Source organism: Coregonus lavaretus (assembly GCF_964263955.1).
Source record: "Coregonus lavaretus genome assembly, chromosome: 1".
NCBI classification, from domain to species: domain Eukaryota; kingdom Metazoa; phylum Chordata; class Actinopteri; order Salmoniformes; family Salmonidae; genus Coregonus; species Coregonus lavaretus.
In genome coordinates, this window is record NC_139988.1 from 17,345,918 (window position 1) to 17,360,485 (window position 14,568).

The window sequence follows — 14,568 nt, forward strand, 5'->3', positions numbered from 1 at the left end:
CAATCAATCAACCAATGTATCGATCACCTAATCTATTAATCAATCAACCAATAAATACATTAATAACATTATATTTGTGTAAAGCTTTTTTACAAATACATTTGTCACAAAATTAAACTCAGCCCTAAACCCATGTAAAGCAAGCAGATGCGACAGTGGCAATAAAACACTCCCTAGATCAGATGAAACTTTTGGAGGAACCAGACTAATAGTCCATGGGCCAGGGGGGTCGGTCGGGCTCACTTGGGGTGACGATGTCCATTAGTGATTTTCTTGAAGTCTATGTCCCTAGAGTTGTAAAATGTGTGGTAGCAGTGCAGCAATGGCAGCTTTCTTTGTGTTGTCAGGCTTTCATTCATCCCTCCATTCCATTCATTTTTGTGGATTTTACCCTATGACAAACAATGTCAGCATACAACAAGTTATTGCTCACATTAATCATATATCATTGGAAAGCTTAGATTCACAGTTATCCATTCGACACATTTTTGGAATGCTCAGGTCAACATAACTTTGACATTTGACCTCTAGGGTACATATCAGAATTACCTGTAAAGGTTGCTTTAAAATGAACCCCTGATACATTTGAAACTTTGTTTGACAAGTGGTTCTGAAAGGTCATGAAATGACCTTTCAAATTATATATAATATAACCAACTTTGAAAGCACTACCTACAACTATTGGCCCATATTGTGCCATTGACGTTATAATGTTGGAAGCTTAGCCATAGAATTCCATGTAGTGAGGCAGCTATGTTTTTGGATTGTAACTTTGGGGATAGAAGCACCAAATTGCACACACACAGCTATAACAGGGTTTTAAAAATATTTGTAAATACAGGGCCATTACAGTATTCACGCATTAACCCTACAGAAGTCCAGAATCCAAGGAAGGCAACAACACATCTGCCACGCTGACCATCAACACGGGGACCCCTCAGGGGTGTCTGCTTGGTCCCCTCCTGTACGCCCTGTTCACCCACGACTGCTTGGCCACACACGACACCAACACCATCATCACCCCCAGGTGGTAAGGGTAGGTAACAACACATCTGCCACGCTGATCCTCAACACGGGGGCCCCTCAGGGGTGCGTGCTCAGTCCCCTCCTGTACTCCCTGTTCACCCATGACTGCATGGCCAGGCACGACTCCAACACCATCATTAAGTTTGCCGACGACACGACAGTGGTAGGCCTGCTCACCGACAACGATGAGACAGCCTATAGGGAGGAGGTCAGAGACCTTGCCATGTGGTGCCAGGATAACAACCTCTCCCTCAATGTGATCAAGACAAAGGAGATAATTGTGGACTACAGGGGAAAAAAAGAGGACTGAACACGCCCCCATTCTCATCGACGGGGCTGTAGTGGAACAGGTTGAGAGCTTCAAGTTCCTTGGTGTCCACATCACCAACAAACTATCATGGTCCAAACACACCAAGACAGTCGTGAAGAGGGCACGACAAAGGCTATTCCCCCTCAGGAGACTGAAAAGATTTGGCATGGGTCCTCAGATCCTCAAAAAGTTCAACAGCTGCACCATCGAGAGCATCCTGACTGGTTGCATCACCGTCTTTTATTTTTTATTGAAAAACTGCATTGTTGGTTAAGGGCTTGTAAGTAAGCCTTTCACTGTAATGTCTACACCTGTTGTATTCGGTGCATGTGGCAAATAAAATTTGATTTGATTTGATTTGATCATCAATTTTTCTGACGACACGACAGTGGTAGGACTGATCACCGGCGACAATGAGGCAGCCTATAGGGAGGAGGTCAGAGACCTGGCAGTGTGACAACAACCTCTCCCTTAACATCAGCAAGACAAAGGAGCTGATCGTGGACTACAGGAAACGGAGGGGCGAGCACACCCCCATCCACATCGATGGGGCTGTAGTGGTGCGGGTTGAGAGCTCCACTACAGTGTCCACATCACTAAGGAATGAACATGTCCACATCACTAAGGAATTGACGGTGTCCACACACATCACACAGTTGTAAAGAGGGCACGACAGCGCCCCTTCCCCCTCAGGAGGCTGAAAAGATTTGGCATGGGCCCTCAGATCCTCAAAGAGTTATTCAGCTGCACCATTGAGAGCATCCTGACTGGCTGCATCACTGCTTGGTACAGCAACTGCAAGGCACCAGACTGCAAGGCACTACAGAAGGTGATGAGTACAGCCCAGTACGTCACTGGGGCCGAGCTCCCTGCCATCCAGGACCTCTATACCAGGTGGTGTCAGAGGAAGGCCAAAAAATTTGTCCGACTCCAGCCACCCAAGCCATAGATTGTTCTCTCTGCTACCGCATGGCAAGTGGTACCAGTGCACCAAGTCTGGAACCAAAAGGACCCTGATCAGCTTCTACCCCCAAGCCATAAGACTGCCAAACAAGACTGCAAAATAGCTAATCAAATGGATACACGGACTACCTGCATTGACCCTTTTTTGCACTAACTCTCTTGCACTGGACTCTACACACACACTGGTCTCTACCCACACACTGGAATCTACACACAAACTGGATTCTACTCACACACTGGACTCTACACACACACTGGACTCTACCCACACACTGGACTCTACACACACACTGGACTCTACACACACACTGGACTCTACACACACACTGGACTCTACCCACACACTGGACTCTACTCACACACTGGACTCTACACACACACTGGACTCTACACACACACTGGACTCTACCCACACACTGGACTCTACTCACACACTGGACTCTACCCACACACTGGACTCTACTCACACACTGAACTCTACCCACACACTGGACTCTACCCACACACTGGACTCTACACACACACTGGACTCTACACACACACTGGACTCTACTCACACACCGGACTCTACCCACATACTGGACTCTACCCACACACTGGACTCTACCCACACACTGGACACTACCCACACACTGGACTCTACCCACACACTCTACCCACACATCTATGAATATTTACATGTATAAATCGATTTTAAATGTTTGAAGATTAAATATTGCAATCAAGGATTTAAACATTATTTGGACAGCTATTTGGGCACATTTTTATCACAATTCGGTGAATAATTTAACATCTTTATATATCTGGCACACCTGGCTCATTTGGTTGTGTATTCTACATCACTATGAACATTTTAATATATTATTGGGCATACTACAATTCACAGGAGGTTGGTGGCACCTTAATTGGAGAGGACGGACTCGTGGTAATGGCTGGAGCGGAATTGGTGGAATGGTATCAAATACATCAAACACATGGTTTGATGCCATTCCATTCACTCCGTTCCAGACATTATTATGAGCTGTCCTCCCCTCAGCAGCCTCCACTGCTACAATTATAATTTATACAGTTATGGTCATGTGAAATTGATCAAATACGACCCCATTGAGTTGTTTGGCAGCCATATTGGAAAAAGGCTTCTGGGGGATTAACCCTTTACACCCGTGGGAATTGGCCTATATGGATAGGGCTAAATTGAAATGTTTCTTACAGAAGAAAAATGAAAAGCATATGCATAACCATGGTAGCAATTGAAAGGGAACCGTTTGGAGAATATGGAGAAATTATTAGACCAAAGGTGAGGACACAAGTTCACCTGAGACAAGACTGAATCCAAACATTACACTCTTGCTGTTGATTTATTGTGCATTTTACATTTACTGTACTTTTTGCTGCATTTGTTGATAACGAAATCTGAAAATACTCTGGATACATTCAGTAACATGATAAGAATATTCCTGCAACATAAAACAAAAAATGACAAGGGTTTGAGTGAGAGGACTAACTGGTGTATCCAAGTGGCCACATACCTCTCCAAAGTGTTCACAGTTCCTTAGTAATTTCAAAGCACTTTTATGACTCAAAGAAGAGTCCTCAACTATAAGGTGCTTTTTTGAGCTCTGCTAGCTGTGCTGTTGAGGAACTAGAGCAGGGATGGGCAAATTCGATGGGGGTGGGGGCCACAAAAAATCTGAACTCATCATGAGGGGCCGGCCACAGTCCCCCCCCCTACTTCTTGTCGCGCGAGGTGCTCAAGTTCAGAACGGCTGTCAGTCAAAACCCATACAGCACTGTGAAGCGCCTAGCCAGAGCTCTGACGTCATGTATAGCATGTTACTGTACAGCCACTGCGTTCCAATTTAGGCGTTTATCCGTGGAAAAATCTGCCATTTTCAACCCGTATACGGGTATGAGTGTAAAGGACTACTGTGTGAATCCTGTGATTGCCTTACAGTGCATTCGGAAATTATTTATATAGACTTTTTCAAAATTTTGTTACATTACAGCCTTATTCTAAAATTGATTAAATAGTTTTTCCCCCTCATCAATCTACACACGATACCCCATAATCACAAAGCAAAAACTGAAATTTTTGCAAATGTATTACAAATAAAAACAGAAATATAACATTTACATAAGTATTCAGACCCTTTACTCAGTTCTTTGTTGAAGCACCTCTGGCAGCAATTACAGCCTGGAGTCTTCTTGGGTATGACACTACAAGCTTGGCACACCTGTATTTGGGGAGTTTCTCCCATTCTTCGCCCCAGTCTGAGGTCCTGAGTGCTCTGGAGCAGGTTTTCATCCATTCATCTTTCCCACCTATCCTGACTAGTCTCCCAGTCCCTGCCGCTGAACAACATCCCCACAGCATGATGCTGCCACAACCATGCTTCAGCATACGAATGGTGCCAGGTTTCCTCCAGACTTGACGATTGGCACTCAGGCCAAAGAGTTCAATATTTGTTTCATCAGACCAGAGAATCTTGTTTCTCATGGTCTGAGAGTCCAAGCAGGCTGTCATGTGCCTTTTACTGGATGATTTAAGGATGATCAATGGAAACAGGATGCACCTGAGCTCAATTTTGAGTCTCATAGCAAAGGGTCTAAATAATTATGTAAATAAGGTATTTCCATTTTGTATTTTTATTTTTAATAAATGTGCAAAACTTTCTAAAAACCTGTTTTCGCTTTGTCATTGTAACCCTGTTCTAGCTGTGTGTGTGCAATTTGGTGCTTCTATCACCAAAGTTACAATCCAAAAACATTGCTTCCCAACTACATGGAATCCTATGGCTAAGTTTCTAACATTCTAATGTCAATGGCACAATACGGGCTATTTTAAAACAACAGTTGTAGGTGGTGCTTTCAAAGTTGGTTATAGTATATATTATTTTTTATGTAATTTCATGACTTTTCAGAACCACTTGTCAAACTAAGTTTAAAAAGTATCAGGGTTTCCTTTTTAAAGCAATTTTTACTGTTAATTCTGATATGTACCCTAGAGGCCAAAGGTCAGTTATGTTGACCTGAATCTAAGCTTTCCAATGATAAATGATTAAAGGGTATACGTGAGCAATAATTTGTTGTATACTAACATTGTTTGTCATAGGGTAATGTCCCTATGGGAAATATGAATGGAATGGAGGGATGAATGAAAGCCTGACAACACAGAGAAAGCTGCCATTGCTGCACTGCCACCACACATTTTACAACTCTAGGGACATAGACCTTCAAGAAAATCACTATGGGACATCGTCACCCCAAGTGAGCCCGAAGTCCCACATTTGTGGGGCTTACCCATGGACTATAAAGAGCAGAGGTGGGCAACTCTGACTCTGGAGTGCCACTGTGTGCAGGCTTTTGTTGCAGTGTAACACTAATGCAGGGGAGCCCATCCTTGGCTGACTGTGGATGGGTTGGGTATAGGAGTTTGGAAACGGTGTCCAGAGAACATGACTATGTATCTAGTCCAGCCTAGCTCTAGAGAGCCCAAGGGGGCATTCCTACTGTAATGTAATGGATGGAATTGGAGTCATGATAAGGGAAAAGTCCAGCCAGACAGTTGCATAGACCATAGGGCAGAGTCAAAGCAGGACCAGCCAGGCATGTAGTATGGCACAGCATGGTGGAGGCTGACCCACTGAATTAGATGAGGGCTCACTTCCAATGCCCTAGAAAGTGTCAGTGTTATTTTTATATTTATGGTGATTTGTAATCATTTCATTGTAAGTTGCACAGAAAATGTATAGAATTTAAGTCATACCACAGATTTTCAATTGGATTGTCCCGTGTAGCTCAGTTGGTAGAGCATGGCGCTTGCAACGCCAGGGTTGTGGGTTCGATTCCCACGGGGTGCCAGTATGAAAAAATGTATGCACTTACTAACTGTAAGTCGCTCTGGATAAGAGCGTCTGCTAAATGACGTAAATGTAAATAAGGTGCCATGTAGAATAGGCTTATTGGGAATCATGCCAGTCCTATATGCATTCATCCAGTCTATATAGGCCTGAATGGCTCTGCATTTACTTACATTCTGAACATTTCAGTAGGCTCCTGAACATGGCCCGATAGGAGCCAGGGGCCAAAGGAAGGAAAAAAGAGAGGTGACTGAAAAACCTCATCATTATAAAGAAGTATTCAAGAGTGTAGGCCTACTAGGCTATATGAAATATGTTGTTGCATGGTGCAACCATAGAGATCCCATTAAAGTATTCTAATTCCTAATTCTAAGAGTGCAACATGGTATTTCAGATGATCGATAGCATATCCATAATTTACCACCATGCATGCAGTTGCAATTCTGATTTAACCAGATACATTGTATCATATTTGTATTGCATTGCAACATATAGGCTACATGTATTGAAATACACACTTTTCATCTATTGCATTTTCCAGAACCTGGAGATAACAGGCCATTTATTCTATCCCCAATAAATTGCAGCTGCGCTGGATTATTTTGTCGGCTGATTATTTTTTCGCATCACCTCTTCGCCACAGCCAACAAGGGTTTGCTGCCCGACGTTTATGTTCACTTTATGCTAAGGGTGGCATAAATGACGGGTGTAATCATGGAAGATATATATTGGGACAATTTTCTCGCATCAAATGAGGCTATATGAGTTTAGAGGAGAGCCGCTACGTGTGTCTCCCTCTCTCACACCGACCCCCCTCCTCCTCCGCTGGCAATTTATAAAGAACAAAAAATTCGACTAGGGAGGGGGTTGATACGCCGAAGCTGAAATCGAGAGGCGAACCCAGGAAAGGAGTATATTGTACACGCGACTTTCCCCCCCTTCGTCCCCCAAAAGGAGGGGGAAAAGTCACAATTGTGGAATCGAAAAGGAAAATAAGGTTCAAAAGACGTGAAAACGTCTTCCGTTGTGGATACCGTATATCTTTTTAATTCGAAAAAATATGGCCGAGAACGTTCTGGACTCTGGCCCGCCTTCAGCAAAGAGGCCTAAACTATCCTCTCCGGCACTGTCTGTCTCCGCCAGCGATGGGAACGGTAAATATTGTTTTTAATTTGGTTTGTAAGGATATTATTTTGTATGTTTATTTGGTATTATTTTCAATGATTTGTGATTTTTATTCGAAATGGAAAGGGGCCGTGCGATTGCCCCACTGTTTTTGTCGTACTAGCTCTAGCTACTTGGTAGCTAGCGAGTGTGTGTCGGACTTGACTAGCAGTAGGCTAGTAATTTCAGAAATACGATGAACGCTGGCTACTTCTGTAGCGAGTTACGAATGCGGGGCTTAGATTGATGGCTACCTCGCTGCATGGGTAGTTGGCTACATACTTAGTATATTTGTCGTTATTATTTAGGTATTAAATACTTGCAAATAAAAATGGTATGTCAACAACACGGCTAAAATTATTTTAAATTAATATCCCCGAGATTGACAAGGACGCGTTCCTTTTAGGCGACACGGCTAACGTTAGCTAGCTAACTATTTTTAAGTAGCTAACGTAAGCTAAAGCTCTAACTAGTGTTTAAGCTTACGGCTTGATCGGTGTGGCAAATGATGGTTGGAAAAATGTTTTATAATAAAGTAACTAACTAGCTAATTCAGCTAACTAAATGGCAATCCATGAAACACAAATGGTTCAATTCGCTCACTAGTAAATTGGCTTGCCTAGCCAAGTAGCTAGCTACTTTGCTTGCTAGTTAGCTATTTGTAGGTTGCTAGCTTGCTGTTTAGTCAGCTCGCTAGCTAACTTTCAAAGCGAGTTATGACAAAGCTCTCATCGCCATTCAATGCTAACTAGCTAACGCGTTAACTCATAAACACACCAACGAACAGTTAACTTAAACACTTTCTGATGTTTAGACATTTTCCAACAGAGTATTTCATAAAGTTAGCTCATTAACGATAACTATATATAACAAACGATATAACGTTAGCTAGCAAACTATTTGGTGAAGTTTCCTTCACCTGGTTACCTGGTAAAGTTACATGTTTCCAATTTAGTAAGCTAGCTTAGTTTTATTGATGTTTGCTAGCTAACGTGAATTACATAGACATAGTTAGATAGCTACTGCAGCAGGCCCATCCATGTAACGTTAGCTAGCTCGCTAACCGAGTGATTAAGTTCAAATTGCCATTGTTAGTTTTTCTGAAGATGTGTGGGAGAGACTGGAGGACCCAGGCTAGCAACTTTATACAAAAAGCAAAAAAATTACAGGGTTAAGACAAAAAGCCATAGAACTGGGCCACATTATTTACCACTGATGTGTTAAAATGGCCTTCTGCAGATGCTCGCTAGTAGTTATGTGAAAAGGCATTTTTGAAACTGTTCGTTCATTTTGCCATTGCATATCTACGGCCTCCCATTGTCCATCTATTACGTGCTAAAGTCAGCCACTTGACACAAAATACTTTGAGGTTCCAAGGTACCCTAGTAACAGAAAATTATCCAGTGCCTGTACTGCACTTTTGAAATGTATTTTTCCCCCATAATACTCAGAGAATGCTGTGGCAGTCCAATGTATCCAGAAAAACAATCCTGTAGGCCTATATGTAATTTTTAAAATTCTCTAGTTGTCATTTTGTGATGATCAGACTCATCCCTGGGTTGTGTTCAATACTCTGGCACATCTTTGCAAAACGTTACCCTTCTGTTTCGCTCCATTTCAATGTTTTTTCTCCCGTTTGTTGCCTACTGAACATGACCCTGGTGATGGACCTGTGTGTCCAGAGGGTCTCTATTAACCTGTCTCTCTCAGTGTGGCGTTAACGCAGTGTCGAGCCCCATCCATCACACTGTGTGTGTAAACCTGTCTCTGTCTGCGCCAAGCTTTAGCTCGAGGTCCAGCAGTCTGTGGTCGGCCACTGTGTGTGTTTGTGGGGGGGGAGGAGAGTGTCTGTTTGGGCATCCGCCTTCATTTCAAAGCTTTGGTTTTCCTCATTATACAAATGTAGTTCTCAGGCTATGTCAATTAGCCACCTCATTTGATGCAACCATGTCTGATTTATGTTTGAATGCAGTGTGCTGGATTTGGTTTTGTTAAGAGTAATTTATTCTTATGCCAGCAATGTACCCTGGCACACCTCTCACTCCTTCTCTCCCTTTCTCTTTTTTAAAATCTTCCAATCCCCTCTTCTCTTTCTCCATACTCTCTTGTTCTCTCCCTCCCTGCACAGATTTTGGCTCGTTGTTTGACCTGGAGCATGACCTCCCTGACGAGCTCATCAACTCCTCAGAGTTGGGCCTGGTCAACGGAGGGGACCTCAGTCAACTGCACACCAGCCTGGGAGGAGGAGGAGGAGGTGGGATGGGGTTGGGCCTGGGCCCTGGAGGAGGAGGGGGTGGCCAGGACGCGGTGGCCAAGCACAAGCAGCTCTCTGAGCTCCTTCGGTCAGGTGCTCCGCACGCCTCCACCCAGCAGGGCGCACTGGGCAGCCCAGGCGGGGCCAGCATGGGCCACCTGGGGAACATGAAGGCTTCCCCTGGGCCCCAGGGCATGGGACAGCAGCAACACCTCTCTCCCCAGCAGCAGGCCAACATGATGCAGCAGCAGGCGGGGATGGTGGGCGGCATGAACAGGGGCATGATGGGGGCCCAGAAGGGCAACGGACAGCAGCAGCAATCCATGATGGGCGGGCAGGTGATGAACGGATCCCCCAGGATGGGCTTCTTGAACCAGGGGATGGGGGGGAACAGTAACCTGCTGGCTGAGAATCTGCAGCAGCAACAACAGCAGCAGGGGGCTGGTGGACAGTCTGGACTCAGAGTACAGCAACCTGGAGCAATGAACAAGGTATGTATGGACCCTTCAGACAACAGGGCAGATATGTTTTTTTAATTGACCAGTTCTTTATTTTACCAAGGAGGGGACATTGAGATTGGTGTTTTTTTTTTCAAGTAAGCCCCCCTGACCAAGAAAGCTATATGCAGTTATTTTTTGCCCACACAACATTACAATGCAACAGTTTATTCACGCGAAAAGAGAGCAGGCTAAAATAGCATTATTCATTACTCATATTAAGGATGTATTAATCATGGTTTAAAAAAAAAAAAAGATCAAAAATATATCAAAAGCTCGGGGTGGTTAAGGGCTCTGTCGGGGAGGAGGAAGACCATTGAAAAGAGCATGGCTGGGATATGGAGGGAGAAAGCTGGGGAGGAGGGATATATGCAAATTGATGAAAACATTCACTTAACCCCCAGCTCTTAGAGAGGGGGAGATGCACACACACCAGCGCCACTGCCTTCTGCATTGCTTGCTCTTTGGGGTTTTAGGCTTGGTATCTGTATAAGCACTTTGTGACAACTGCTGATGTAAAACGGACTTTATAAAATAAATGTCATATTTTACTACAAATTGGGAGCCCTGTGGAAGCCCTTGATTAATTGAACACATCAGTGGTCGTCTTATTCCAACATGTCAACATGAAATGTGGGGCAACCGTGGCATGGCGGAGTGGTAATTGGGCTACCTGTTCTGAGACATCATTAATGAGTTAATTGAACCCACCAACGCTACCTGCCGCTAATTGATTAGAAATTAAGTATATTGTCTCTCTTTAGAAGTGGTTGATTTAATTGGTGTGTAAATGGCAGGGAGGGGAAGATGATTAGTGGTAAAAAGCAGCATGATTTAATAATCGCTCTCTGAAAGGGAGATGGTTGTTCTTTTAGCTTTGATGCTCTTCACTTTGTTAGTGAGTAATACCCCTGTGGTTGTGTTCATTTAACAGGACTACTCTGTCTGAAACGACACAATTCAATTGACTTGAACACTTACATTTTCTAACTCATTGTTTGGAACAGCATATAAAAGCTGTAGAAATAGATGTCCATTTATTTCACTGTCGTTGTCCCCCCCTCCTCAGATGGGTATGATGGGTAACCCGGGCCCCTATGGAGGCCCCTATGGAGGGCAGCAAGCAGGCCAAGGCCTTGGGGGAGCAGGGCTGGGTCCTCCACTCCAGAACAAAGGCTCCATGCCCAACAGCCTGGCCCAGTTCAGCATGGACAAGAAGAGCCAGCCCATGCAGGGCATGGCTGCCATGGTAAGGAAGTTGGCTAGCTAGTCTCCTACCTAGCATTTCTAACTTACCTGTCACGGAGCCTTCTTATGCAGGAGGTGCTACCTTTTTGGGTACCAGTCAACTGCAATGACCAGCCCTTAACCTACGATTATGGTTGCATTAATGTCGGTTGTTGTCTTTTCTCTGTTCCTCCGCTCTATCCCCAGGCCTCCCAGCAATCTGCTGCAGGTGTGGGCGGGGGAGCCGGGGGCACTGCAGGGATGGTCCCCAACGCCCAGGGAGGCCTGGGGCCTGCCGTGTCTGCAGCCGCAGCAGCCGGGGCTCCCCCTACGGCCGACCCCGAGAAGCGCAAGCTTATCCAGCAGCAGCTAGTGCTCCTGCTCCACGCACACAAGTGCCAGCGGCGGGAGCAAGCCAACGGGGAGGTGCGCCAGTGCAACCTGCCACACTGCCGCACCATGAAGAACGTCCTCAACCACATGACCCACTGCCAGGCCGGCAAGTCCTGCCAAGGTGAGCTGATGAGACGCAGAGTAGACCTGCAAGATGGTTCCCTGTCACACCTATACCCGAGATGTGTATGATATTCATCAAGCGCTGTCTGAAGTACTCATCACATTAGCTTTTTCTCCCTCCCTCCCTTTATATTTTCCTTCTCTCTCTGTCCCACCCCCCTCTCCCTCTCTCTGCCCCAGTGGCTCACTGTGCTTCATCCAGACAGATCATCTCTCACTGGAAGAACTGTACGCGGCACGACTGTCCGGTCTGCCTGCCGCTCAAGAACGCAGGGGACAAGAGGAACCAGCAGTGTGAGTGTATCTGCTGTTCTCTCTCTACCCCTCCCTCCCTCAGTCTGTTAGCTGGCTCGTGTAATAGTTGTATGCGCTTGTAGTAGTCTTATTGGGTTTAAAGAGCCGTCAGGTCTCAACTCTTTCAAGTAGTGTGTATGGATGGACATTGTTTTATGATTGCACTCTGCCATGGACTGTTGCCTTATAAATATGTTGTAAGTGACTACGTTTTAAACTTTGACAGAAGAATGCCTTGTTCCTGACCTAGGTGTTCATAGCATATGTCCTAGAGGACAGAAGTATTATCAGCCATCGATCTCTCCCGTCTCTACAGCTCTACTAGGAGGTTCTGGTGTAGGTCTGGGTAGTTCCTTGGGCTCAGTGCCCGGAAGCCAGCCCAGCACCCCAAACCTCAACCCCCCCAGCCAGATGGACCCCAGCTCCATCGAGAGGGCCTACGCAGCCCTGGGGCTCACTTACCAGGGCACCCAGATCCAAAACCAGGCCTCTCTGCCCTCACAGGGCCTGCAGAGCCAACCGGGCATGAGGCCGCTCAATCCCATGGGTAAGCTGTTTAGTTAGCTAGTCCAGTCTACTGTATGTTTTTTTTTATTTATTTTTACTGGTGTAAGTAATTGATGTACTACAGCAACAGTGTGCATGTTCCTCTTGGGGATTGAAGCTGTAACCAGTCAATATCCACAGTAGTAAGTTTATACTGCTGCTTTCCCTAACCCGAAACCTCCCCCTCTTCTCCACTTTAATGGGAATTACTCCAGCACACACACACACACACACGTTTACCTCTGCACGTTTTGTTTGTCAACATTTGTCAAGTTGACCTTTTATCAAGTCATTTGCAAATAAAACATGCAGGGGGAAGAATTTCTGTCATTGACTTCTAAGTAGTGTTTGTTTTTTTGGATTCTCAGAGCCACAAACAAAGGTCATGTTGAATATTGACCGTGTGTATTAATGTTTCTTACTCCCTGTCAGGTGGTAACCCGATGGGCGTGAATGGAGGAGTGGGTGTTTCACCCCAGAACCAGCAGGCCAGCCTGCTACAGGACACCATGCTACACCTCAACATGAACTCCCAGGGGTGAGTAGCAGACCTGCCTTCAAATATAATTATTAGCTTTCTTTTCAATACTTCTAGCTGCGTTTTGGCGCAATGGAACCAATAGAATAGTCCCAAAAGTGCAAATCCCATCGACCACACCTGACACTCCAGGCAGGCGCTATCAAACACTCAAAGTTAAGTAATTTCTGGATAAAAACATAAAATAATTTTAGAGTGATGAATTTAACTTTGTGTTCTAGTCTGATGAGCGACGCGGGCGGGGCGGGTAACATGGGGTCCATGCCCACGGCGACCCCACCCTCGGCAGCGGGCATGAGGAAGAGCTGGCACGAGGACATCACCCAGGACCTGAGGAACCACTTGGTGCACAAACTGTAAGTGACTTTGAGCTGGGATGGAGGGACAATACAGCCTCTGGATGAGGCCTAAAAACACAGTCTTATACAGCTAAAGAGTTACAGCCTATAGATAATGAAGACATCCTGCTAAACTTGGCTTTTGATTTAGAAGTCTTTCTTTCTTTTGAATTTGGTTCAATTAGTTGTATACAAGCCAAAAACTAGCCTCCGTTTCAATGCAGCTATCTCATGTCATAGATGGGTATCCTGTAAGAACATGGAACATTGAATTGCTAGGAAAAATAGGAAATATGAAGAGAAGTATGTGGTAAATGTACCAGCCCAGACATTGCCGAACAGGCCACAGACAGTTTCACAGTAAACTCACATCCTCTGAGATTTCATGTAGTGCAGAACTATAGAAACACTGACTATGACAAAACACACTGACCACATTCACCACATCTAAGCACCTCCCCACTGTCATCCAGCTCAGACACGGCTAGCTAGGTGTGATTGAGTCTGCTTACGACACTCTTCCCTGCTGTATCTCCGCTAGGGTTGCTCTTTTAATCATTATCTCGATGGGACAAAATAAAAGTTAACAAAAGTTTTATTTGCTCTGAAATGTGCTTTGCGTCCTACTCTCGTTCACATTTCCTCCCAGTTTCCCTAATGTCTTGTGTGTGTAGGGTACAAGCCATCTTCCCGACCCCAGACCCTGCTGCTCTGAAGGACAGACGGATGGAGAACCTAGTGGCGTATGCTAGGAAGGTGGAGGGGGACATGTACGAGTCTGCCAACAGCAGGGTAAGCTGCTACACTGACTGAGTGAAGAGACTCTTTCACTGAGTTTCTGTTGAGAGGGGGCCAACCCTAAGACAATACAACTGTCTGTGGAATACAAGTGCACTTCAGAATTTGTCTCCTTTCGTGTATTTGTCTATTCCTATTATGTTCTAACTAATTCCCCCTCTCTTTCCCTTACGCTATTCCCCTTTCTCATCATTCCCCCTCTTCGATCATCCTCTTCCTAACCTTCATTCATCTCAC

At 45.1% G+C, this 14,568-nt stretch overlaps 1 protein-coding gene across 1 annotated transcript in view; it reads left to right on the forward strand.

Moving 5' to 3' along the window:
• The first annotated feature begins 7,021 nt into the window (after nucleotides 1–7,021).
• The window catches only part of LOC311136164 (histone acetyltransferase p300-like), a 29,649-nt gene continuing 22,102 nt past the window's right edge, over nucleotides 7,022–14,568 (forward strand). Inside the window, exons 1-9 of the mRNA XM_084170255.1 lie at nucleotides 7,022–7,313; nucleotides 9,452–10,068; nucleotides 11,144–11,323; nucleotides 11,509–11,815; nucleotides 11,998–12,111; nucleotides 12,428–12,658; nucleotides 13,090–13,195; nucleotides 13,417–13,551; nucleotides 14,208–14,325. Coding sequence (XP_084026381.1) covers nucleotides 7,220–7,313; nucleotides 9,452–10,068; nucleotides 11,144–11,323; nucleotides 11,509–11,815; nucleotides 11,998–12,111; nucleotides 12,428–12,658; nucleotides 13,090–13,195; nucleotides 13,417–13,551; nucleotides 14,208–14,325 — 1,902 coding nt within the window. The 5' untranslated portion in view covers nucleotides 7,022–7,219. The remainder of the gene's footprint in view (nucleotides 7,314–9,451; nucleotides 10,069–11,143; nucleotides 11,324–11,508; nucleotides 11,816–11,997; nucleotides 12,112–12,427; nucleotides 12,659–13,089; nucleotides 13,196–13,416; nucleotides 13,552–14,207; nucleotides 14,326–14,568) is intronic.